Source organism: Lethenteron reissneri, chromosome 3 (genome assembly GCF_015708825.2).
Source record: "Lethenteron reissneri isolate LAM-NWPU_2019-01 chromosome 3, ASM1570882v1, whole genome shotgun sequence".
NCBI classification, from domain to species: Eukaryota; Metazoa; Chordata; class Hyperoartia; order Petromyzontiformes; family Petromyzontidae; genus Lethenteron; species Lethenteron reissneri.
The window spans coordinates 7,823,906-7,851,239 of record NC_083781.1 but is presented as its reverse complement, the minus strand read 5'-3'; the positions used below and the strand labels follow the sequence as shown (position 1 = coordinate 7,851,239).

The 27,334-nt window shown below is 53.3% G+C and overlaps 1 protein-coding gene across 4 annotated transcripts in view; it reads right to left on the bottom strand.

Annotated features, from left to right (window-relative positions):
• LOC133345920 (trinucleotide repeat-containing gene 18 protein-like) overlaps positions 1-16,277 on the bottom strand; it is a 40,440-nt gene extending 24,163 nt beyond the window's left edge. For all 4 annotated transcript variants that reach the window (XM_061557050.1, XM_061557076.1, XM_061557060.1 and 1 more), the window contains exons 1-6: positions 15,743-16,277; positions 5,334-5,534; positions 4,987-5,106; positions 3,596-4,846; positions 816-918; positions 35-252 (exon numbers count right to left, since the gene is read on the bottom strand). In XM_061557050.1, coding sequence (XP_061413034.1) covers positions 35-252; positions 816-918; positions 3,596-4,846; positions 4,987-5,106; positions 5,334-5,534; positions 15,743-15,926 — 2,077 coding nt within the window. In that variant the 5' untranslated portion in view covers positions 15,927-16,277. The remainder of the gene's footprint in view (positions 1-34; positions 253-815; positions 919-3,595; positions 4,847-4,986; positions 5,107-5,333; positions 5,535-15,742) is intronic.
• Positions 16,278-27,334: the final 11,057 nt, after the last annotated feature.

Here is a 27,334-nt window from a genome sequence, read left to right as displayed (position 1 = left end):
GAAAAAGGCGGGGCCCACGGGTGGAAGCGCTCACCGTAGGGTGGTGCCCCGAGCCAAAGCGAGGGACTTTCGGTCCTCGGCAGCCAATGGTGCGGGGCGACGTGAGCGTGCGGCGCATTGAGCTCTCCCCACTGGCCAGCGTGCATGATGGGGGCAGCCCCCCCTCCAGTGGTCACCACGAGGTTGGGGTCCAGGTCGGCGAACGAGGTAGGCCTGAGGCTGCGCGCAAACTCTGCCAACTCCTTGTTCTCCCTGTTCCCAGAGACGCCCCACCCCCCCAGCACAGAGGGGTACGAGCACAAACGAGATTCAGAGTCGTCAAAATCGCCCACCCTTGAACTACAAAACGCTCAATATCAAGTTAAAAGGTTAAAGTCACGCATTTTTTTTTCTGCCCAAAATCGTAAACATTTAGATTCTGTACGCAAATTTTGCTTTTAAACTGTTTGCTTAAATCGTGGGATTACCCAGTGTGCCAGGCATTTGCATCGGGAACACTGCCCGCTTCAATCATTGGCCAACACCAATCCCGATATGCCACGTTCCGTTCACAACCTCCAAGTTGCTTACTCCATTCGTCACCCCACACCACTACTTGTATTACAACCTCACCTTTCAAAAAAGACAGCAACACGCACCAATAGTGCCATGGTGGGTGGGGGTCGGGGGATTGCATTAATTTCCTACAGTGTCCCGAGCAAGTTATGGAAACTCCATATTCCTGCAGCGAGGGCAGTTTACACCCAGGACGAGTGTCATTGGAGAGCGAAGGAGGTGGAGCGGACGATGCATTTCGGGGGCTAAAGGGGCTTCACCTGAGCAGCTGCTCACGCTCCCGCGCTCGCTCAGTTGCATGGTCACGTGCCGCCCTCTCCTCCTCCTCCTGTGCTTCTGGCACTGGGCCTGCGTGGACACAGCCTGCACGCACACAAAGACATAGACCCCCTGTATAGCCTTAACAGGACTGCTGGGATAAGTGCTGTTAGCGAGTAGTAGCTCGGAAGGCCATGACATATGGGGTTGGGAGGGGGTGGCCAGCACCACGCCTGGCCACTTTTGTTTCCCCCTAGTGGCGATGTTGACGACAAGCACACCAGTAAACCGAGGCGGGGCCCAGGACCAGACGCACACGTATGGACACAAATGGTTACTTAAAAAGATACGCGGATATGTATGCACATACGGGTATGGTACATGGAAGTACAGATGCAGACAGATGGACAAACACAGATCCATAGAAAAGACAAGATACAAAAAAGTAGTGGCTGGCACTAAAACACTGCCCCACCACACACGCGCAGGGCTACCTGCCTTACACACCACGGAGACCCCGACCCTACGCATACCACCACAACCGCCATTCAGTGGAGGCGACGTCACCAGGGCGATGTGCCAGGCAAGGTGGACACCGCGCAATCCACAAACCTCGGCACCACGAACACCACCACTGCCCACACCATAGATACCACCGGTCAAAACCACACTACGTCATGCTCTTGCAGTGCTGCGAGCGAGCACCTATTAATGCCGACGTACACCGTGCTGTTGTTGTGCATCGATGCGTTGTCACCTGGCGTTCCCGGCTGAAAACCGAGACGTGGAGGTCGCGCGAAAGTGGAGATTGGTGCGAGAAGTTCCCCCCCCCCCAATGCCCCTGACCCCCCCCCCACGAACCTCCAATTGCCCCCCACCTCACACTCCTCCCTCCATGCCACTCCCCGTTGGCAGAGGCTCCTCCGCACACCGCCTTTGTATTTCTCAAACAGATCGGAGCAGAGTCGAGACGGGTGAAGCCCTCCATTGGGCCGCCACCCATTCTTCTCCGCCACCCCCCCCCCCCCCCCACACCGAATCTCTCCCTTCCCCCAGCTGACCGTGTCGTACACTCCCTTACCGAAAGCCCAAGCGTTCGTGAGCTCTTCTCCGCTTCCCTCTCACCTCTCCCATAAGTGCCACGGTGGCGAGATAGTAACTACCTCTAGATTTGAAGCTTTCGTGACTGCAAGGATTCACTCTTAGTTCTTTCGGTAAAGTCACGTAGGTAAAAAAATGAAATAAAAATTTTAATTTCATTTTTTTTACCTACGTGACTTTACCGAAAAAACAAAGAGTAATAACTACCTCACTTGGTATGCAAGAGGTCGTGGGTTCGATTCAGACACCCATTGTGGATTTCAAGTGTGCGTGCCTCTCGCTCAGAATTTTTTTTTTCTATCCAGGTCGTCTGGTTTTTCCCCCTCCACATTTTAGACATACGTGAGAGTGTTTGGCTGCCACTATAAATTCCCACAAGCCACTTCGTTGCACCATCCTTTGTGGCCAGGTTCGCTTCTGAAAAAGATCTACATAGCTCAGGTGGGCTTTAGCTGGTAAATAAAAATGGTTTAGTTTATAGTTTTATTCACATTAGGACCCAAAGACTCAGATAGAAACCAGATGCATTCTAAGACCATGCTAATTACATGTTTGTTTCAGAGTTGACTATGTACGGTTTGAAAAGGTCACACAAATTCATGCGCCCACTGTTTGGCGTAGCATCTTGAGCTGCGACCACATTCGAACGCTGCACAAATCCAAAAAGTTTTGCCTTTATAAAAACCACGCACAAAATAACTTTGCTCGTCCAGAGACTCATTTTTCAGGAGGGTCCTGCCATACTGGGATGATTGACCAATTACATTATTAATGGCGAGTGTTTGGCTTTGTGCGAGGAAATCGGAGAAGCTGGGAAGACAACCCATGCAATGTTCTACCCAGTCTGTCCGTCCGCATCCGTTGTTCCGTCCGTTCCCCCGTCTATCTATTTATTCACTCTTACTTCCGTGCCTCTAGTGTTCCGTCCACAATTATGCTTCGGTCCTGGATGCATTTTCCAGTCTCTCTTCATTAGTCTGTCCCTGCACCTCACCACATGTGCCACGATCTTTGCCTCTTCATATGCGTCAGTCCCTCTGGTCTCTCCGTGCCTCTGCAAGTGCCCGCGTCTGTCAGTACGGGGCCCATTTCCCCGTAACCTGTTTGCGCTCTGCTGCAGATTAAAATCTGCCGGTGCGGCGTCACGATAGCGAATTAAATTAAACCCGCGCCGCTCACCGCGACGGTGGCAGTGCAACAATGGCGCTATTGAGCAGACAGCTGCGTACACATGATCTCATCTCCTGCGCTCAGAAAAAAGCATCGTGGCAAACGCCACTTAATTTTAAAACGCGCGCGTACAGGAACACACACGTATGCAGGCACACACGCACCACGGACAAAGAACCCCCTATGGCCTCAAACTGGTTGGGGTAAGTGTAGCTAGCGAGCACCTATGAAGGCCAAAGTGGCGTGGCCAGAACCACGTCGAGCAGCCCTATGACCTTTTTTCAAAATGTACAACTTCAGCAGTGCTGGTTGTTGCTGGCCAGAGGAAACAGAATCAGTGCAATATGAAGTCATGCATACATAGAGATGAGGACACAGGGACAGACAGTTGGTCTGGTTAGAGCAGGCAAGGTTGCACCTCCGATTAGCGCAGTTAGCTACGTACGTTCCTAAAAGAAGTTCAACATGCAAGGTCAAGTTTAGCTAAGGTCTCGGATCAAGTGGGTCTTACCCTTGGGTATGCCGGTAGGAGTTGGGTGCCGCACCCTGCGATCGGATGTCTGGAACCCACCGCCACTTCCACCACCATCGCCACCACCGCCGGCTGACGCGGCAGCACCACCAGACGAGGCTGTGCAGGAGGGCGTGCCGGCCCGAGACTTCAGAACAGTGTGGTGCTGCTGGTTATGGCTGTTATTGTCATAGTTATGGCGATTGTCATCGTGGTGCTGCTGATGGTTATTGTTGTGGTGGTGGGGGTGATCCCCCCTCTGCCTGGCAACCGCCACGGCGATACCAACGGGCGGGTGTCTAACCTCGCCAGCGCCGACTGAAGGGGCGGCCGCGTCGCTTGGTGGGTGGCACGCGTCACCGCAAGCACTGGAAGTGTCCGGCCCCGCCGTGCCGTCGGGGCCTCGCGGCACGCGGCCCAGCCCGCCGAACGGACTTCTCTGACCGGAGGCGGCAGTGGCACCGTTGGACGGCACAAACGGTGACGGCGATGAAGACAGCGACGACGAAGCCGACGCCGACGAGGAGAACGAGTCGCTGTACTGCAGGAGGCCTCTGATAGCCGGCGTCTCGCCAGGCGTGGGTTCCGGCGCCAGCAGCACGGGCGGCCGCTGCGTTTGCCACGCGGCGAGGTCGTACCGGGCAGCGGCACCACCACCATCGGGGTCCTGGTGGCCCGCCGACAGCATGTACGTGGGCGCCACCGGACGGTGCTCACCAGAACTGCCATGGGCTACCGAGTTGTGGTGCAGCCGCCCTGGGTGGCCCAGCCCGCATGATGCATAGGAGCTAATGGCGCCGGCACACTGGCGCTCCTTGGGCTTTGCCGATCTCACCCCGGCGCCCACCGCGTCGTCCCTCTCGTCCGGGGCGAACCCGTCTCCGCCGACACCCATGGAGTGCGACCGCACCACCCTCGCCAGTTTGGCATCGCCGGATCTCGTCATATCGCCGGCACCGCCGTCACCAACTCTGCCTGGCGGTTGCACCGAGCAGACGACTCTGGTGCCGGCATCCCAGGCAGGGGCCCCATCGCGGTTGGGTGGCTCCCCCGCCAGGGCGGTGCCCGCCCTCCCCCGCCGGTCACCCCGCACTGCCCTCGGGGTGCCGCTGGCTGACGAGGGCCGCTCCGAGTCACGGGCGCCGGTCCGGGCCAGCGCCCGCCCCTCTCGCGGCGCCCGGGAGGTTGTCGGCACTACGACATCACGGTGGAGAACGGGCTGGACCGGCAGAGCCCCGCCGAACGCACCGTCTGCCAGGAGAAAGAGAGACCCGCCCCGGACGCATCACTGGGAACGGCGCCGGCGAGTGCACATCTCTCCACCCAACCGCTACTACAGGCGGCCTAGCGCGGTGGGGTCAGAGTCGTGTCTGGCCAGAAATGTGGCGTACCTGTGTGGGGGTCGTGCGGCCGCGACAGACAGGGGGACGCCGTGGGCCCCGTGCCGTCCAGTGGCCCCAAAGCAAGGTATGGGGGGTAGAGCCCCCCACTGCTCGGCAAATGGGAGAAGCCTGTATAACAGCCGTGAGCACACAACCGGGCGCCCCCCCCTACCATCATCATCCGAAATCACACGTTCATCGCTGCAAGCTTCATTACCAGCACCACTTGTCGCCACCATTATCACTTACATCACCATCAATCAGCCCCATCAGTAATGGAATGCGAGGTCGCCAGATTCGTAGTGCGGTGCACGAACCACTAGTCTACCATTCACGCACACACGGACATTACGTACCGTCGTGTGGTGGTGGTGGTGGCGCCGCCCACACGTGCGTCATGGCGCCCTGTGGTGCCATCTGGAATCCACGTTCAGCAGAGCTCGACATAGCGGGCGGTGTGGCCGAGCCCCCCATTGAGCCTCCCCCCAGTGGAGCACCCAAAGGGCCCCCCAGGAAGCTGCCCAGGAACGCAGTGGGTGCCCCCAGGGCAGGGCTCCCTGCAGCAGCATGCGGGTGGGGGGGGGGGGGGGGGGGGGGGGGGGGGGGGGGGGGGGGCAGGTGGTGGCCAAAAGGGATTCACAGTTATAGAAAAAAATTTTTATCCCACTTGTTTACCCAGCCTCAGTCACAAATCCTTTTCAGTAGGGTCCTGCCAAGTTGTTGGTGATGGGGGGGGGGGGGGGAATTAGAAGGGCCACAGATTCAAAATGTGCAATTGTAGAAAATTTGGAAAACATGGACACGTGACGCCCGCATGCAATGGCCGACACTCGAGTGACGTCACGGGATCTTAGCGGTCCGCTGTGAAGCAGACAGCGCTTGGTGTCGTTACCAGTTCATACGCGCATCGCGGCAAATCTGTTGTCAGGTCTACTTTGGGCAAGGACTATTGGAGCTTAGAAGCTCATTTATTTCTTCCCATGGTGACGAGGTTATAATGGGAGATTCAGCCCCAAGATCGGCGGATAGGAAAGGGAGGGTTTACAGGGGGCGGAGTAGAACAAAAGCAGGGGAATGTTAAGATGACTCGTAAAAAATATGAAAGTAATAAACCACCAGAACTATGTACAAAAAAGGAAGTAAAGCTGGAAATCCAAAAGACAAATTAAGCGCGACACTGGCGAGGGGGAAAAAAAAACGCGTGGCATTTAAAAAAAACCCATCAAGAATAAGTTGCAATTCCGCAATTTGAAAATCAAGTCTCAAGCTCCAGTCAATTGGTTGTACGAAAAAAATGGCATGCAAGCGTGGCAGTAGTCGCCGATATTAATGCCCTCAAATGCAGACGAAGAAGGCTGGGTCGGAAGAGATGACATTCATTTCAGAATTCGGTTGCCACAATTGAGAAGGTCCTTGAAACATTTGAAAAAAAAAAATCACATTGTTATCATTTATAACAAAAGTCAGTGCTATAAAAAAAATGGACCAGGCCTGCCTCCTGGATTTGAAATCAAACCTCATGACTCGCAGCAAACACCATCCCCGCAGGGCCACCCGTCAAACTCGCGATACATTTTGGCAAACGGTGTGCAAAATTCAACGTGGGTTTAAAAAAAAAAAGAAAAATCTATATTGTGCACAATTATTTGACGTGGACTCCCCCACCCACAGCCACTGGTATTTCCGTACGTAGCATCCACGGAAATACAAGGACGAAAAAGCATGCACACGCATGGCTTGCCCTCAGAACCATTTGATTGGTGGTAACAATGCGCGTAAAGTCGAGAAGGGAGACCACATAGCAGGTGACGGGTACGCACATTGCCAGAGGATGTCAACATGTTTTGGAAAACCCCTTTGGGAGGAACCTTTCCATCAATTTTTGCCAATTTTCTCTAGAGCGAGCAGCTTGTAGCAATACAACTGGATGATAAGCGTTAGTTCATACCGAATCTTCTTAAGGAGTTATGGCGACCGCACGTTACACAACTAAAAAAAAAAGCATCGTCAATGCTTTCACCCTTGATTGGAAGCGGTTATAAAAATTGATCAGACTGAACCAGTGATTTACCATCTCCCCTACACATGCAGAAACACAAAGCGCCCCCATATAGCCTTTGGGCAAGTGCCATTTGCACCACAACTGGCCACTTTGGGTTTCCACAGTGCTGATGTTTACATGGTCACACAGGGTACTCCTTTAGGGCAGAGCCGATCTAGGGCAGGCCCAGAACCAGTTTGCATATTCGCCACTGTTCTGGAGGCGAGCGGGAATCGAACTCGGGTCACCGGGTTCGTTAGTGCCACTCCCTACGACACAAAATAGGAGTTCGCACAGAATTACCTCGATTGCAATCTACACAGCAACCGTCGTCTGCCACTGCATAAAAAAGAACAAGTATAACCCGTAAAAACAAAGTTTTTCACTATAAATCCTTTATATGCGTGGCGGCTAGAGTCCTCTCGTCCTCTGGCTTGAGATGGCTGCCACCTATGGGTCAGATGATTGCATTGCACCATTAAGCAATTGGTAATTAAATATAATATTTTTGTCCTAAAAAAAAGTGTAAAATTTTTGAAAAAAATTTTCACGAACATTAAATTGTCACGCACAACGAGTCTGTGGAAAATGTCAGCTCGATTGGATCACGGGAAGTGGGTTAAAAAACGACCGAAAGATTTGCACGGTCGTAAGCAAGCAAGCGAACTTAATATAAAGGATTTAAAAATGGTAGGATTCTCCTGAAAGACAGTCATGAGACTCGAAAAGCTTTCCCGGCATAAAAACCACTCATCCCCCGGGCACGGCAATCTACCACACGCAGACTTTGTACGGCCACCATCGCTCCTAACGATTTCTGCAGACACGGTCCAGACGGTGGGGGTGGTAGCGGCGGTGATTGTGATGGCAGGTGTGGTGGAGTTGGTTGTCGTTTCAGAAAAACCACAACGGCCGCCATTCACCAAGTGGTGGTGCCTTCACCACGACAACTTGTGCCAGACTAGGTTCACTGCGGAGGCGTGGAAGACTCGCTGCTCCTAGCAGGTCACGAGGAACAGATCCAGGTGTTGTTACAGGTTACCCAGAGTGATTGTGCCCATTGGTTATCACACCCCCCATCATCAGGCTCCCAACTTTACACATCCCTCTGTGGGTGCGAGTAAAGGGGTGGGGGGGGGGGGATTTGTGAGTGGAGGTGTGGATGGGGGAGGGGGTATGGGAGTGGATGCGAGTGGGGGTGGTCTTATGGGAGGGGTTGCTTTTATGGGTGCGGGCATAGGAGCGCGGGTAAGGGTGTGGGTGTAGGGGGCGAGTGGATGTGGCCGTTGGTGTTTGGTTAATAACCCAGCCCCCTCGTCTATTCTTCAACTCCCTTCAAACAATGCACACCTAGTGTAAACGCTCAATGTCATGGACACACCTTTACATGCACCCTCGTACACACACACACACACACAATGTACAGCCTCTAAAACTGGTTACAAGTACAAACGTGTGCATCGGATAATGTTTAGTTTAGATCCTATCCAGTGTTCAACCTCAGCTCACCTACCTCACCCACCTCACTCAGATTCCTGCAGTCGAAATGAAGATGGATTTCTGACAAGGATACGCGTTGCACTGAGATCAGTTAGTCAAATCATGCGATTTGTAGCTGGCCGCTTTGAGCCCCCGTCCTCAGCTCTAACAAAAGCAAAATACAAGTTCATATTCGCGATGCACAGTACTCCAAGTACAGAATTGCACGCACCAAAAACCTAACCCTCAAAACTATTATCCCCCGGGTAGCCTTTTAAACAAGGCCGTTTTAGGAAAAGTGTTGTTAGCAAGCACCTATTCAGGGCAGCATGGGTGGGAGGGGCCGCCAAAAAGCAACATGTGACTGGTTAAGGTCAAACCACAGGTTCAGATAATCACTCGCCAAATCTAAAAAACGCAAGGTCAGAGTTTCCAAGGCCGTGCACTAAACCACCACTTCCCACCTCCGACATCCTCTGGGTTACAGATTTGAAAAAAAACATCTCTCGCACGTACAACATTCTCTACACTCACATTTATTACACAAAGACAAAGCCAGCCACCGTATAGCCTCAGCCTGTTAGGGCAAGTGGTGTTGGTGTGGCCAGAACCTCCTTAGTCTCGCCGGGGGGTAGAGGGGCGAGAGAGAGTACCGACGTTTTAGACGCAGTGCCAGGTCCGGTTCAGGAGATTCGTCACCGATGTTTGGCTACGAGCTCGTCGGGTTTGTAGCGTACCAACCACTGCGCCACCGCTCCCCACACAAGCACTCATTACACACACACTCCTTCACAGCACGCTCTCACTCGGGCCCGTGAGAGTCGCGGCGGGGTACAGGGAGAGGCCGGTTCTCTCAATGCATTCCTCTCCACCCCCTCTACGGGCCTCTCCCACTCTACATCAATTGTGGTGCCTCTCCCCCCGATCACCACCACAACCACATCACCACGACAATAGCCGCTACCACAGCACCTCCGCCACCAACACCACACAACTACCACCACAACTGTACTCTGTTCTTCACCACAACGGTAGCAACATCCACGACAACATCCCACCACCACTGTACTCGCCAACTACCATAAACAACCACCACAACAGCTGCCAAAAATCCACACCACACCACCATCACAATCTCAATAAACACCATCAACAGAAATCCACTGCCCACCATCTCAACCACACACACACCCCGCAATCTCAACGACACCAAATCCACCACCTCCATCAGACCACCGCCACCACCTTCCCACGCCCCGTGTCCCCGAATGACCCCGCCTCCCCCACCGCAGCAGCAGCAGCAGCACGGCCAGACAGGGGTCCCCTACCCCCTCGCCCGACGCGGTTCAAGTTTAGACCCCGAAGTGCAAACACAAGGGAGGGTGGGAGTGGGAGGGGAAGCTTTGTATTGAGGGTGGAGGGGAGGGGTTAGGAGCCTGTGCCCAACAGCCCCTCCCCTACAGGCTCCTCATTCCCGCAAGAAGCCCCCCTTATACGAGGGGGGGCAGGGATGGGGGGGGGGCATTAACGCCACATTGCTGCTCCCCCACAGATTCCTCGTGAAACTCGCCGCTGCACCGGGTTTGGCAAAACCATCGTTCCACTTCTCCCACCGCTCTCTTCTCATTCCTCTTGCAATTTCCCTCCGTCCTCTTCCACATATCCACATTTCCGCCTCCCCTTCACCCCCACCCCCATCTCCCTCGTCTTCGCTCCTGCTCTCATTACCTCTTCTGCACGTCTCCCACGAAACCCGCCTCTCCTCTCCCTCTTCTCCCCCCCCCCCCCCCCTCACTTCTTCTAAAACCACGACCTCCATGGGGTGAGATTGTGCGCCTCCACGCGAGTCTATTGTGGGTGCAGACACACGCACACACATGCGAATACATGCGTGTGTACACACGCACACACATGCGAATACATGCGTGTGTACACACGCACACACATGCGAATACATGCGTGTGTACACACGCACACACATGCGAATACATGCGTGTGTACACACGCACACACATGCGAGTGTATACCACAAGGGGGAGAGGCGGGTTCGTGGGGGACGTGCCCAAGTGCATAAAGATAAAGATCCCCGTATAGCCTTAACAGACTGTAGGGGCAAGTGCTGTTAGCGAGCACCTATGAAGGCCGAAACGGTAGACGAGGAGGTGGGTGGCCAGCACCACGCCCGACCGCCTTTGTCTCCCCAGTGGCGATGTTTACACACCGCACCAGGCACTCAATTTGCGGCCGAAGTCGACCTAGGGGAGGCCCAGGTCCGGTTCAGATAATCGTCACCTGATGTTAGCCGTGAGCGGGAATCGAACCCGGGTCTCCAGGTTCATAGCGCAGCGCCCTAACCGCTACACTACCGCATGTACACACGCACACACGATTAGCTGAACCGGTCCTGCACCTCCCCCCTAGATCGACTGAGCCTCAAATGAGCATCTAGTGCGGTGTATAAACATCGCCACTGGGGAGACAAAGGCGACCGGGCGTGATGCTGGCCAACCACCCCCCCCCCCCCATTAGGTGCTCGCGAACAGCACTTGCCCTAAGAGTCGGTTAAGGCTATACGGATTGGGGGGGGGGGCAAATCCGTCCGTGTTGAGTTTACACGAGTCTGTGTACACGTGTTCGGGTTTGTGCACGAGTGTAGCTATGTTTAGTCAGTCAACTAGAGAGTACAAAAAAAATCGATTAAACCGTGGAATCCTTCGATATAAAAGGCATTATTATATACTGTACGAGCCTTGTTTCTAAAAGGAGAGCCTCAGTCTCAAGACGCTTTTCCTAAAGTTAAACTAAACATTTTTTGTTACATTACCAGGCAAGGCCCACAGATCTATGCAACTCTTTTTCAAAAGCGACAAATGACAGCACTACCAAGTGGTTTATGACCACGTGGGACATTTATAACAACACAACTTTTAAAACGCATGTTGATTCTAAAATGGAGGGAAAAACTGGAGGACCCGGAGAAAAATCCATGATACTACAGGGGAGAGACATGAAAACTCGCAATATACAGGCGTCAGGATTGGGATCGAACCCAGGACCTCCTGTGTACCAGGAGAGGTAGTTAACATCTCTACACATCTTGCCGTGGAGAGGCACGAGCGCCAACACAAATATAGAATTGGTTAAAATAATTAATATCCGCGCAGAAGGCTCAACTCGTGTTTTAGGACAATGTAATCATGAGAGTGCGATTATAATAGACTCCCATTTAGCATGTGGGGTTACGCGAGTGTTTACCAGCGTGCACGCGTGCTAACGTGTGCAGTCACGTCCTGTGGTGCGAGCTAAAGCATGGCTAATCTATATATATAAAATCGTGAATCTGTCTGTCTGTCTGTGTGTCTGTGTGTCTCCGGAACATACGCACTTTCATTGGACGGCGGTTGCCCCTGCCAACCGCTAGCCACGCCTTCGCCACTTTCATAAGCTCCGTAATTAATTAAATAATAGCCATTACACAGTATTGTTGGCGCGCTAGGGGGGGGGGGGGGAAGGAACGCCACCCGTACCCTGCCTCTTCCAAGTCGACAATTTTAGGCGAGGCCGCAGGCTTTGCACGCTACTAGGCCCCGACACCCACCACGCCACTCTGAGGTAAATTCATCAAAGTTTTTCCTACACTTCACTACACCCCCACCACAATGTGTGCTATTAATATTACTTTTAAAACCCAACGCGCCAACAATCGATTACTTTAATGTTCACTGTACAAATACTCATTAAGCTGGGTGAGTGTACTGACAGTCTATTATGTACACTGTAGCCTGCTTATTAAACTCTGTCAGCGTACTGCCACTCTATCATGTAGACTCTAGCCTGCTTATGAAGCTGAGTGGGTGTACTGGCAGTCTATAATGTAGACTGTAGCCTGGTTATTATAATCGATTCTTTCAATGTTCTTTGTACAAATAGTCCATTAAGCTGCTTTAGCGTACTGCCCGTCTATTATGTAGACTGCTGCCTGCTTATTCAGCTGACTGGGTGTACTGCCAGTCTATCATGTACACATTAGCCTGGTTAGGAAGTAAAGTTAGTCAATTTGTAACACGTACGCTTTCGCAAACATTATTCATAAACAACGTTATTGCGTTAGATTGCCTTATTTATTAAGGTGTTGTCACCCTTATCCACCACCCGACACGCCCAATCTCCACAAAATTGTCACGTTCATAAAAGACTAAGACTTGACTGCTTTAGCCCACCGGTGTGTTCAAGCAGAAAACCACAACAATTGCCATTTCTCATGAAAAAACTACTGTATAATTATGTTTAAACCACACGCGCCAATAATGGATTTGTTTAAATGTTCACTCAAATACTCATTAAGCTGGCTGAGCGTACTGCCACTCTAGAATGTACAGTGTAGCCTGGTTATATTTCTGGGTGGCTCTACTGACAGTCTATCATGTACACATTAGCCTGCTTCTTAAGTAAAGTGAGTCTTTTTGTAACACGTACGCCTTTCGCAACCATTCTTCAAAATAACTGTATTGCCTTTCGCTCGCCTTAATTAATGTGTTGTAACCCTCCACCACCCCACACGGCCAATCAGTCAAAAAGTGTCCCGTTGATAAAACACTCATAAGTCTCTGCTTTGGCCCACCGGTGTGTACAAGCATAAAACCACAACAATTCCCATTTCAGAGTACGTCCTTTCGCTGATGCTGGATGCAATTACCAGCCAAACGTCGTACTGTTCAGTTGTCTGTCCATCTGTGTACGATCGCTTGCGAGGGATTTGCCGGGAGGCACGTCCCGTGCCCCGCGATGGGAATACGCATGTCACTGTGTATGTGTTTGTGTGTATGTATGTGTGTGTGTATGTGTGTGTCTGCGTGTATGTATGTGTGTTTATGTGTGTGTCTGCAGCAAGCGCGTGTATGTGTACCTATGGACGCGCGCGCGTGTGTTGTGTAGGGGGAACGGTAGTGTAGTGGTTAGCGTGCTGTCTGTGTGGTCTGTGTCTGCGTGTGTCTGTGCGTGTGTGCTGTGTGAGGAGCGGTGGGTGTAGTGCTTAACGCTACGCTGCGCTACCAACCCGGCGAACCCAGTTCGATTCCCGCTCACGGCCACCACCGGTGACGATTATTTGAACCTCCCCTAGGTCGACTCTGCCTCAAACGAGTAACTGCTGTGGCGTATTAACATCGCCACTGGGGAGACAAAGGCGGCCGGCCGTGGTGGATACAAGTCCCGGGCGAAGCCGGGTAGTACAGCTAGTGTTTGTGTAAAAAGAACAGGACCCTGCGGGGTGGGCTGGTAGGAATAATACTTAGTACTGGTACAGAGATAGATCGGGTATAGAGGAGTTAAAGAAAAAATTACTGTATTCTAGTGTAACGTTAATTAAAAGTGTTTGTTTTGACAAGAAACGCTGTTAGATTTAAAGACTCGTAGTCTTTCATTTCCAACACCACCCTCAACACCACCCCTCCACGGACGGACGGACACATTAATCTATTGGTGGTCTGGTCCACTTCGTTCCTACCAGTATAAACCACTCATTATAGTGCGCGCGTCTCGTTAAAATGTAACTCTTACACGCGGCTACTCGCGTTAATGTTAAAAGTGCAATTTATTTTTATAAACAAATTAAAATAAACGCTTAATATACCTTGCCACGCAAAGGCCTAAGGCTGTATACGAGGCGCTGAATGACTAGGCCTCAGTAACTTTAAAGTGACTAATACAGTTTATAAACTACTGATTATAGCGAGCGCCTGTCGTTAAATGTAACTCTTACACGCGGCTACTCGCGTTAATGTTAAAAGTGCAATTTATTTTTATGAACAAATTAAAACTAACGCTTAACATACCTTGCCACGCAAAGGCCTAAGGCTGTATACGAGGCGCTAACGGACTAGGCCTCAGTAACTTAAAAGTGACTAATACAGTTTATAACTAATGATTATAGCGCGCGCCTGTCGTTAAAATGTAACTCTTACACGCGGCTACTCGCGTTAATGTTAAAAGTGCAATTTATTTTTTATAACATATTAAAATAAACGCTTAATATACCTTGCCACGCAAAAGCCTAAGGCTGTATACGAGGCGCTAACGGACTAGGCCTCAGTAACATAGTTGCGCGCGTCTCGTTAAAATGTAACTCTTACACGCGGCTACTCACGTTAATGTTAACGAAACGCGCGCACTTTATTTAATTTCAAGGTTTTAATCAAAAGCTATCTCAGGGAATAAGGGAATGTTACACGTGTCATGCCAAGTGTTTGCAGTAGGGGGCGATGTTGCTACCAGGATAGCGTCACTGAGTCTAAAGGTTTTTGTAGGGTCATGCCAAGTGTTTGCAGTAGGGGGCGATGTTGATACACGGAGGGACGGACGGACAGTCGGACGGACGGACGGACACATTAATCTATTGGTGGTCTGGTCCACTTCGTTCCTACCAGTATAAAGATTCCCGTACAGCCAAACAGACTGTTAGGGCAGTGCACATATGAAGACGGCACGGCACACGAGTCGAGGGTGGCCAGCACCACGCCGTCGCCTTCGTCTCCCTACGCACCGCACCAAGGACTCATTTGGAAGCAGAGTTGACCTCAGGGCTGGTTCAGATAATCGTCACCCGGTGTTGGCCATGGCCGGGAATCGAACTGGGGTCGCCGGGTTTCGTAGTGCTCGCCGCTACACTCCCATGTGCGCGCACACACAAAACACACGTGTCTGCGTGTACACACCTAGCACCCACCCAGCCAACCAATACCCCCCCCCCAGCTCCACTTTCCAAATCTCCCAGCAACCACATTAATCCGCCCCTTGACAAGCTCCAGGCTCGGCTGCAGTACACACAGGACCCTGCACCCCCAACCACACCACCACACCTGTAATAAGTATAACCCGTAAAACAAAGTTTTTCACTATAAATCCTTTATATGCGTGGCGGCTAGAGTCCTCTCGTCCTCTGGCTTGAGATGGCTGCCACCTATGGGTCAGATGATTGCATTGCACCATTAGCAATTGGTAATTAAATATATTGGTCCTAAAAAGTGTAAAATGTAGGAAAATTTTTCACGAACATTAATTGTCACGCACAACGAGTCTGTGTGCAAAATGTCAGCTCGATTGGATCACAGGAAGTGGGTTCAAAAACGACCAAAAGATTTGCACGGTCGTAAGCAAGCAAGCGAACTTAATATAAAGGATTTAAAAATCCGCGTTGCTACGGGGGGGGGGGGGGGGGGTAAGGGGTAGTGGGCTCCCGCATCTCACCTGAGGGGTGCGCGCTGGGCAGGGGCTTCTGTTGCAGGTGGGGGGCCGCCATGTACTTGTGTGGGGGGTAGAGAAGATGAGAAGGGGGGCCAGCAGCGGGGCCGGGATGACAGGATACCCGGCCCCCCGCACTCAGCGGCGGGGGAGGCGCGGAGCCGGGCGTGGAGAAATCCTGGGGGTCCATGCTCCAGGATTCTGGAGTCTTAGGACAGGAGTCTGGAGTGTGGTGAGCTTGGAGCCACAATTCCAAAGCTTGGAGGAGCCTCAGGGCCTGGAGCACGCCGCATGGAGGATTATTGGCTTGTGGAGCCTGGAGTCTTGGTTGCTGGGCCTTTAGTAGCCTCAAGCGTCGGTGCCTGGAACCTGGAGTTATTGATCCTCGGGTGTTGGGAGTCGGAATCCCGGAGCCTGGATTTTGGATCCGGGAGACTTTGGAGTCTGGATTGCCGATAGAGCTTGGAGTGCGAGGACCTCGCTCCCACCGTGGGGGGCTCTCACCCTGGGCACGTCATGCGATGGAGGCACAGACAAGCGCCAAGGGCCCCCCACCTGAAAGTGGGAAAGTGAATGGGAGTGCTGGGTTAGGATCACCCGGCTGGACTCTCATACACCTGTACCACACATACACCTATAGCAAACACACGCACTCACCTGCACCAACCCTGCCACACACACACACGTACCAAACCCTACCCACACACGCGCACCTGTACCACATACACACACACACACCTGTACAACGCTACTACACAATATCAAAAGCTACTACTACATACACCTGTAACAATGACTCTTTACACACGAACAGACAAAAATCCCCTATATAACTTTTAACAGACTGTTCGGGCTAGTATTGTCAGCGAGCACCTATTAGGTCGGCATGGCACACGAGGCGGTGGGTGACCAGCATCACTTCCGACCGCCTTTGTCTCCCAAGTGTTGATGTTTACATACTGCACCAGGCACTCATCTAATGCCGAATCGACCCAAGGGGAGGGCCAGAGGGAGGGATGGAGTTGGCTGGGCGAGCATAGGCGAGGCGAGCAAAATGACAACGGAGTAAGGAAGTAGAGGGAGAGGCGGGGAGTTGCAAGGGAAGCAGAGATGTGCAGAAGAGGGGGCAGAGAGATGACGGGAGAAGCAAACGAGCAGGAGGTGTGGAAGGGAGCAATACGAATCGGGGAGGTGCAGGGACGATTTGGGAGGTACAGACGCATGGGGGTGGGGGGGGGGTTGCAAAGCGGAGCAACGAGATGCAGAGGTAGCAAGCACACTGCGCTGCAGCCTGTTCGAGTACTGTACTGAACTGCACTTACCACGTGGGCTCGCCCAGAGAGGCGGGGTGGTAGGGGAGTCGGTGATGGAAGGAGGGCGAAGAGGGGGGGGGGGCTTTTTGAGGATGGGGGTGATGGGGGAGGGGATGATGATGATGGGGGAGTGAGTAAATGATGATGATGGTGGGGGGTGGGGTGGATGATTGGTTGTTGATGATATGGGTGATTGGGGAGGGGTTGATAATGTTGATGGTGCGGGGAGCGGATGGCGATGATGAGAGGCGTGGTTCAAGACGATGTTGGGGGTGACGGAGGGTTAATGTTGATGACATCACCCTCCCCCATCACCTTACGTAAGTATCTGGGCTAAACTCACTGATGATTCCCAATTTAAGCGAGATCAGTCAGTCTCGATGTCGCATTGCAATTCAATTATAGCCACTGCTGGATGAAAGCCTCCCCATGCCGCGTTGACCACGTGGGTAGATTGACCATACATCACCGCACGAGTCAGTGCGGGTCGGTGTTTGCCGTGGCTAAGAATTTATCTCGGGGAGCTGGGGTTCGTAGTGCCCGATGCACCGTGCTCTCCCCCCCCCCATCACACACCATCTCCCGCACACCCGCCACTCACCCTCCATACTTCACCTTAAAATACCCTCCATCGCCCTCCCATAACCTTACATCACCTTCTCCACATCACCTTTCCTCTCCCCCATCACCCTCTCCCGTCACATGAAATCACCCCGCTCCCCATCACTCTCTCCCCATCATCCTTACATCCCCTCCCCCATCACCCTCTCCCCCATCACCCTCCCCCCATCACCCTCCCCCCCATCACCCTCTCCCCCATCACCCACTCCCTCATCACCCTCTCCCCCATCACCCTCCCCCCCATCACACTCCCCCCCATCACCCTCTCCCCCATCACCCTCTCCCCCATCACCCTCCCCCCCATCACACTCTCCCCCATCACCCTTTCCCCCATCATCCTTACATCCCCCCCCCCATCACCCTCTCCCCATCACCCTCCCCCCCATCACCCTCCCCCCCATCACCCTCCCCCCCATCACCCCCCCCATCACCCTCTCCCCCATCACCCTCCCCCCATCACACTCCCCCCCATCACCCTCTCCCCCATCACCCTCTCCCCCATCATCCTTACATCCCCCCCCCCCATCACCCTCTCCCCCATCACCCTCCCCCCCATCACCCTACCCCCCATCACCCTCCCCCCCCATCACCCTCTCCCCCATCACCCTCTCCCCCATCACCCTCCCCCCCCATCACCCTCCCCCCCATCACCCTCCCCCCCCATCACCCTCTCCCCCATCACCCTCTCCCCCATCACCCTCCCCCCCATCACACTCCCCCCTCTCCCCCATCACCCTCCCCCCATCACACTCTCCCCCATCACCCTCTCCCCCATCATCCTTACATCCCCCCCCATCACCCTCTCCCCCATCACCCTCCCCCCCATCACCCTCCCCCCCATCACCCTCCCCCCCCCATCACCCTCTCCCCCATCACCCTCCCCCCATCACACTCCCCCCCCATCCACCCTCTCCCCCCATCACCCTCTCCCCCATCATCCTTACATCCCCCCCCCATCACCCTCTCCCCCCATCACCCTCCCCCCCATCACCCTCCCCCCATCACCCTCCCCCCCCATCACCCTCTCCCCCAGTACCCTCCCCCCCATCACCCTCCCCCCCATCACCCTCCCCCCCATCACCCTCCCCCCCCATCACCCTCTCCCCCATCACCCTCCCCCCCATCACACTCCCCCCCATCACACTCTCCCCCATCACCCTCTCCCCCATCATCCTTACATCCCCCCCCCCATCACCCCTCTCCCCCAATCACCCTCCCCCCCATCACCCTCCCCCCCATCACCCTCCCCCCCCCATCACCCTCTCCCCCATCACCCTCCCCCCCATCACACTCCCCCCCATCACCCTCTCCCCCATCACCCTCTCCCCCATCATCCTTACATCCCCCCCCCCATCACCCTCTCCCCCATCACCCTCCCCCCCATCACCCTCCCCCCCATCACCCTCCCCCCCCATCACCCTCTCCCCCATCACCCTCCCCCCCATCACCCTCCCCCCCCATCACCCTCCCCCCCATCACCCTCTCCCCCATCACCCTCCCCCCCATCACACTCCCCCCCATCACACTCTCCCCCATCACCCTCTCCCCCATCATCCTTACATCCCCCCCCCATCACCCTCTCCCCCATCACCCTCCCCCCCCATCACCCTCCCCCCCATCACCCTCCCCCCCCCATCACCCTCTCCCCCATCACCCTCCCCCCCATCACACTCCCCCCCATCACCCTCTCCCCCATCACCCTCTCCCCCATCATCCTTACATCCCCCCCCCCATCACCCTCTCCCCCATCACCCTCCCCCCCATCACCCTCCCCCCCATCACCCTCCCCCCCCATCACCCTCTCCCCCATCACCCTCCCCCCCATCACCCTCCCCCCCCATCACCCTCCCCCCCATCACCCTCTCCCCCATCACCCTCCCCCCCCATCACCCTCCCCCCCATCACCCTCCCCCCCCCATCACCCTCTCCCCCATCACCCTCCCCCCCATCACCCTCCCCCCCCATCACCCTCCCCCCCATCACCCTCCCCCCCCATCACCCTCTCCCCCATCACCCTCTCCCCCATCACCCTCTCCCCCATCACCCTCCCCCCCATCACCCTCCCCCCCATCACCCTCTCCCCCATCATCCTTACATCATCCTCTCCGCCATCATCCTTACATCCCCCCCCCCCATCACCCTCTCCCCCATCACCCTCCCCCCCATCACCCTCCCCCCCATCACCCTCCCCCCCATCACCCTCTCCCCCAGTATCCTTACATCCCCCCCATCACCCTCTCCCCCATCACCTCAGATCACCCTCGCCCCATCACCCTGCTCCCCAAACGCGCTGAAGTCATCCGGCGATGACTCACGCACAGGCCACGAAGACATCTGCGCAGCGGTGTTTGTGTCTGGGGAGCGGTGGCGCAGTGATTAGCTCGCTGCGATACACACACGACTTCCATTCCCGGCTATGTCTCACGTCAGTGGCGAGTGAGATCTCACCACATCATCATCATCACTCTACCATCGCCATCACTACCGTCATTCACTCCCATCATCATCACTCACGACTATCATCATCACCTACTACCATCACCATCATCACTACCATCACCACTCATTTTGATAATCACTCCACTACCACCATGATCATTCACTAATATGATCACCAACAAACATCATCACTCACTACCATCATCATCACTCTACCATCACCAATACTAACATCATTACGACCATGATCTTCATCGCTACCATAATAAACACAAACATCAACACCACCACTATAAAAACCATCAACATCATGAATACCATCATCACTACCATAATCAACACTTCCATCACCACTACTACCATCATCATCAAGATGCATACCGTTATTGTAAACGATGGCTGTGATGATGATGATGGCAAATTTAGGAGCACAGTGTCTGCAACATCACCACAAACATCACGGAAACATCAATCCCACACAACCATGGCATGACGATCACATCGCAACGTAAACACAAACGATACACCCATCACAGAGTGAGTAAACATCAATTGCACAACACAACCGTAAACACAGACGTTACATCAAAACATAAACACCAACAACCGCCATTCGCCAATAAGTGGCGGTGACGTCACCACGGCGCTTGTGCCAGGCTATGTGCACGTTAAGGTCACGTGAAGTGTTGTCGAACGCCCGCTGGCAGGAGGTCGTCGGACAGACCCAGGTGCCTATGGGTCGACTGACTGAGACGACTGGCCGATGCACCACCTGTGTCCCCTACTGTGCAAACTTGCTATGCTTTAGCCACCATGCGCGTCGCTCGTTGTTGTGAGCGTCGCTCCTCTGCCCTCCGTTGTTGTTGGATGGCTACTGCCTTCCAACTGCCTAGGAGCAGCAGCGTTCTTCACGAGCCTCCGCCACGTAAACACCACCATCAACAGCGCCATAAACATCACAAACTGCGTGTCCCCGAATAAAACTCGGACAATTCACGGGGGGGCGGGTCGGGTGCTCCCCCCCCCGGGTATATCCGTCGCCTTGACAAAAACCCGTTACATTATTTCCACAAACATTAAATGCATCACGTTTACAGCTTGTTGTCATTTTATTTATACCGACTTACATACCGGTGAGAAAAAAAAAAAACATTTATAACGCAATTTAAAAATAATGTTTTTTTTCTTTTAATTATAATTCGCAACTTGAACCACCAACAATCGCTATCCGATTCCGAGACGCGCGACCTGACGATGCCACTGTTTCATAACCACAGAGCTTGCACTGGGTCGGCAATGCTATCTCTCTCTGTGTCTCTGAGCGCTGTCCAGGTTTTGATATCTGGGAGCGCGACTTTTTAATGTTTTCCATTTTTTTGGGAGGTCCCCAACTCCCCATAGCGACCCCCACACACCCTCCCTCATTATATGCGGGGCACGTTAATTCGAGGATATACTGGCAACACAAATGTCAGTCACATGAACACACACACACCTACCGACACGTACACAGATAGACACACCTAATACGCACACAAACCTACAAGCAATAGCACCCACCAACAGATCTCCACGCACACTCACCCACGCACTCTAAATGCCATCACGCACAAACACGTGCACACGCAACGTACACACACTTGCGCGCCTTCGTAAACACCAGCGCACACCTACACGCACATATTAACACACGGGCACATACACACTTACACACACACATAGACGGACGCACACGCGACACTCACCTCCTCCAGTCCCACGCGTGAATCAAACACAAACACCCCCGCTCTTCCTCCTCCTCCTAGCGGCTCTCTCACTCTCCCACGCGCTCTCCCTCCTCTCCCTTCATCCCCCCTCCTCTCCCTTCATCCCCCCTCCTCTCCCTTCATCCTCCCTCGCTCCTCTCCTATTCTCCTCGCCCTTCTTCGATCCACTCTCCTCCCACTACTCTCCCCATCCCTCCTCCCTTCATCTCTCCTCCCTCCTCTCCCACTCGCTCATCTCATCTCTCCTCCCACTCTCCCATCATTATCCTTTCCTCCCACGCTCTTCTCTCACTTCGCCTTATCTACCCCCCCCCCCCGCCACCACCTCTCTCTCCTCTCACTCTCTCCTCTCGTATTTTACGGATCAGTGGAAACAAGAAGATGCTCGGTGTATTCGGCACTTTGCTTCGTTCATCATTTAGTATTTTTTTTTACATTTTTTAACTTAGCTTTATGTAAAACCCCCACCTCTCGCTCACTCTCTCGCTCACTCTCTCTCCTCTCTCGTGGAGATGCTGTCCTCTTTCTCTCACTCTCCCCCTCTCCTCTCCGTTGACAGCTCGACCCTCACTCTCCCACTCCCACCACCAAGCTCCCTATGCCATCCCCTCTCCTCTCTCCAGTTTGCATCCCACACTCACCGTCATCAACTCATCCCTCTCCCCTCTGTGTTTTATATCTTCCCTCTCTTCTCTCTCGTTACATCTCCTCCCTTTCCCATCACTCTCCCAAATAGTGGGCGTGCATTCGTCTTCAGCGACCCCAAATGCCCCCGCCCACCCTCCCCCACTGCCCTGATAGGAAACAGAGCGAATTCCGAAAGACGGTGGTGGGGTGGGGTGGGGGCGGGGTGGGGCACCCCCCCCCCCGCCCCCCGTACTCAATTGAGGGCATTGTGAGGCGCGGGGGGTGGGGGACAAGTGGGCCCCACCCCTCACTTAGGAATCACAAGTTATGTCACATTATGCATACATGTGGATTCCCAGCGACACAATAACCCTCACACAGTGACACCGTTACACAGTGGCACATAACGCACACTCCTATCACGGGGGCCTACGAGGGGTTGCACACCCACAGCTCCGCACAGATGGATTTATGAATCAATTTCCAGTCCACCTTTTCTATCATCGGCCACGATCTATCCACTGCTGGTTAAATGCCTCCGAAAGTCGCCGATCATCCATCACGGTCCCGCGATGCAACAATACACCTCTATCGGAGGGCACACATGGACTGATTTAATCGCTCCATCTCCGCGGTTCGCGTCCTCTCGTCCGTGTTTGCTCATTCAGCCACCACTCCGGTGTGAGTCTCGTCCGTCGTTCATCATCACGCCCGATGTAGAGTCGTTCGCATGCTCCAAGTGCACTCACTCGTCTTCACACTTTCAATGTTTCTCTCTCACCTGCATATGCTCGCTACTGCAATGCCTTACGCTCGCTCAGTGCGACTCCCAGCACGTATCTCTCTCCATCCTTCTTTGCGCACTTCTCAGATATTCAATTTTCTTTGTCAATGCCCACATTTGTGATCCATATCGCAGTAGGTAAACACATCTGTTATATCTTCTTGGTTCTTTCGGTAAAGTCACGTAGAAGGGAAGTAATAAAATAATAAAAATAAAACATAATAAAATAATTCTCACGACGTTTCGGCCACAACGCAAGCAGCCGTCCTCACCTGAGGACGGCTGCTTGCGTTGTGGCCGAAACGCCGTGATAATTATTTTATGTTTTATTTTTATTATTTTATTACTTCCCTTCTACGTGACTTTACCGAAAGAACCAAGAAGATGAATCCCTGCAGTCACGAAAGCTTTAAATCGAAACATCTGTTATATTTAATTAAACAGTCGTGCGTTGTGGTGGTGCGCGTCCTCAGGTGACCGCTTGTGTGGCGATCGAAACGTCGTGATCTATTATTATGATTTGTCCACGTGACTTTACCGAAAGAACCAAAGAGTATGGATCCCTGCAGTCACGAAAGCTTCAAATCAAGATTAGTTACATTTCAACTCACCGAGACCCCTGTAAACCACGTGGCTTGTGTGTGCGCTCACGCCCCTCCTCCTGTGAATCTCTCCCTTCGCCCCTCCCCCTGTGAAAACAGACGCTGCTGCTCGTCTGTGCAGCAGCAGCAGTGGCGAGGTGCTTGTTGTATAGCCTCTTCCAATCCTCATCTCTCCTGACCCTTTGCTCCCGTTTCTCTCGCTCCCTTCACTTATTTCCCATTATTCATATTCTTTTGTTCCCTATTCTTTCTCCATACATTATAGCCGTGACTCGACCACCCTTCCCTTGTTGTGTCACGGGTAATAGGTTTTATATCTGCAATTACACAAAGACACTCATTATGCTCTCTGTAGTGGGGTTTTAGAGTACTGTAATGTTGATGGACATCCATGTTGTCAATACACCGGCTTTTTCCACGCCGTGTGGGTCGTGGGGATTGTTTGACCAGATGATATCATTAGCCCTTGATGTTAGCCGTGGCCGGCGATCGAACTCAGGTCCCTCTTGTTGATCATGCAGTGTGCTAACCACTGCGCCAACGCTCCCTGCTAGTGGCGAGTTATTGGCAGTTGAATACATCAATCAATCAATCAACTTCGTTGCCAATTTCAGTGCGTGCGTCAATTGATCCGTCGACCTGTCTGCCTTCCGAACTCTCGCGAAGCAACGCGCTAACTCCAGCGTGTCGAGGAGGCGACACGTGTACGTGTGGTGGTGGTGTGTGTGTGGGGCGTGTGTTCGTGCCGATGTTTGCACGTGCATGCTTGTGTGTTTCTGCATGGCGGGGCGTGTGCGTGGTCGTGTTGAGTGGTGTGTGCGTGGGGTGTGTGCTGAGTCCGTGGTATGCGCGTAGTCTTGTGGTCCATATGTGGTATCGTGCGTGGTGGTGGTGTGCGTTAGAACTGTAGTGTAGCTACGCCCTGCAAAGTGTGTTGTGTGGGTACACGTTGGTATGCAGTCTACGACAGAAGAGACATATGCAAGTATCGAGACGACAGAGCTAATCACCATCTCTCCCCGCTCTCCACACTCTCCCTATTCTCTTCTTTCTCCCCCGAACTCTCCGCTCTCTCTCTCTCTCTGAGCTCTCTCTCCACCCTCCTCCTCTTTTCTCTCCATTCTCTCTCCTCTCCCCTCTCTCTCTCCGCAAATTTCAGCTGCGTCACGACGCGGAGAGATCCGCAGTCACGAGACCCAGAAGCCCCCCTCCCACCCCCCGCCTTCATCCCCCGCTCCCCCTTCTCATCCATCCCGGAATGGCCCTTGTGAAGGTGACCCCCCCCCCGTGCCTGCCTGCACCGCCCCCCTATTATTAATAGCGCGTCTCCCGCCCCCCCCCCCCTCTTCTCCGCAGCACCCCCCCCCCCGCGCCGCTTTAATTGTGGATGCAGAGGAGGGGACCTATCATGCGGTGAGAACACGGCACGCACGCACGGGCGACACGCGCAGAGAAGACGGCACGGGCTGTTGGGGCAAGGGCTGTTAGCGAGCACCTATTGTGTGTGAAGAGCGGGCATGGCGACACAAGAGGAGAGGGTGCGGTGGAAAGTACCACGCCCAACCCGCCTTTGTCTCACCCCCACCCCCACAATGTTGTTTATACAGAGAGGCGAGTGCCCACATTGGCGTCATACGCACATGCACGCGTTGAAACACCTATTATTATACACATCCTCACGCACGCCCCTCGCACTCCTATACAAACCCACGCACGCCCAACCATACACACACCCAAAGCACACACGCACACTCACACACTCAAATACATCCACGCACACTCCTACATGTATACACACACACAAACACAACCAAACACGCACGCACACTCACACACTCAAATACATCCACGCACACTCCTACATGTATACACACACACAAACACACCCAAACACGCACGCACACTCACACACTCAAATACATCCACGCACACTCCTACATGTATACACACAAACACTCCCAAACACGCACGCAGACAATAAACAGGGTAGGCGGGACCCACGTCAGTGCGACACGTGGTGACCACAACAAGAAACACACGCACCTTGCAACACGCAGAGACAACGACCCCCCCCCCCCCCCTCCTGTACAGCCTGAACAGACTGTTGGGGCAAGTTACACCTACGGCACACAAGGGGGTTGGTGGCCAGCACCACGCCCGGCCGCCTTTGTCTTCCTAGTAGCGATGTTTATACACGCCACTGCACCAGGTGCTCATTTGAGGCCGAGTCGACATAGGGGAGGCCAAGGCCGTAATTATAATATATATTGGGACACACACCCCCCCCCCCCAATATTCAAATATGTTCAAAATGCCCCCCCCCCCCCAATATATTGCTATAAAATATATTTCTGTTTATATAATTGTGGTTATGCTTGTAATGTATTAATCCCTAATCTCTGCCATTACATACAATGAAACAAGAAAAGGTCAAAAAGAAAAAAAAGAGTAACGTAATACAATACACTATTAGACATTGTAAAAAATTAATAAAAAGTCCATCCTGTGTGTTAGTGAATTGTTTTTTCTATTTTAGGCAGGAAATTCGTTTTAAAAATTAGACTTTTTTTCTGGGGGGGGACCCCAGACCCCCTAGAAGATTTGCTCCCCCCCAATGTTGACTCCATGGCTACGCGGCCTTGGGGGAGACCCAGGTACTGGTTCAGATAATCGTCACTTGGTGTTGGCCGTGAGCGGGAATCGAACCCGCGTGGCCAGGTTCGTAGCTCAGCACGCTCACCACTGCACCGCCGTAGACACAGACACACACGTGAACCTCAGGCAGCTCACGGAGATGCAATCTCCCTTTCAGAACCGAAACATTTAAACGCAGAACAAGCTCACAAAGCAATCATAAACACGTCCAGCACACACACACCGACCATAAACAACACTTTACACTGAGAGCGTGTTGTGTGAAGTGATTTAACAGCACGCAGAGCTGCTGCACAGCTTAAAACACACACATATCGGGCGAAGAAGCTAAAACAACATCCACACGCAGCGTTACCTACCGGTTGTGGTCAAACATTGCAATAGTGAGAAATCACCAGCAAGTTACTCAATTGGTATCTCACACACACAGCAGTAGTAGCAGCAACAATCTCACATCTCCCCCCCACGAAACTCATGCGAGAGCCTGGCAGGACCCTCCTAAAAATAGTGTTTGAGACTCAGTGAACAGGCAGAATGTCAACAAAGTGTGGTGCGGAGCTGTTGTGGTACGGGACATGCACAGTAACAACAACTCAACAACAACAATTCAACAACAACTTCACAACAGCAGCCGTGACACAGCCAAAAGCGGCACAATTCCACCACATGCGCTGTCGCACCAGAACTAACCAGCAGCAGGTCACACAGCCACGCAATTATGTAACAGCACAAGAGCAGAAGTCAACAGGAATATAGCCGCGTAATCACCACGCAACAACAACTACCGAATA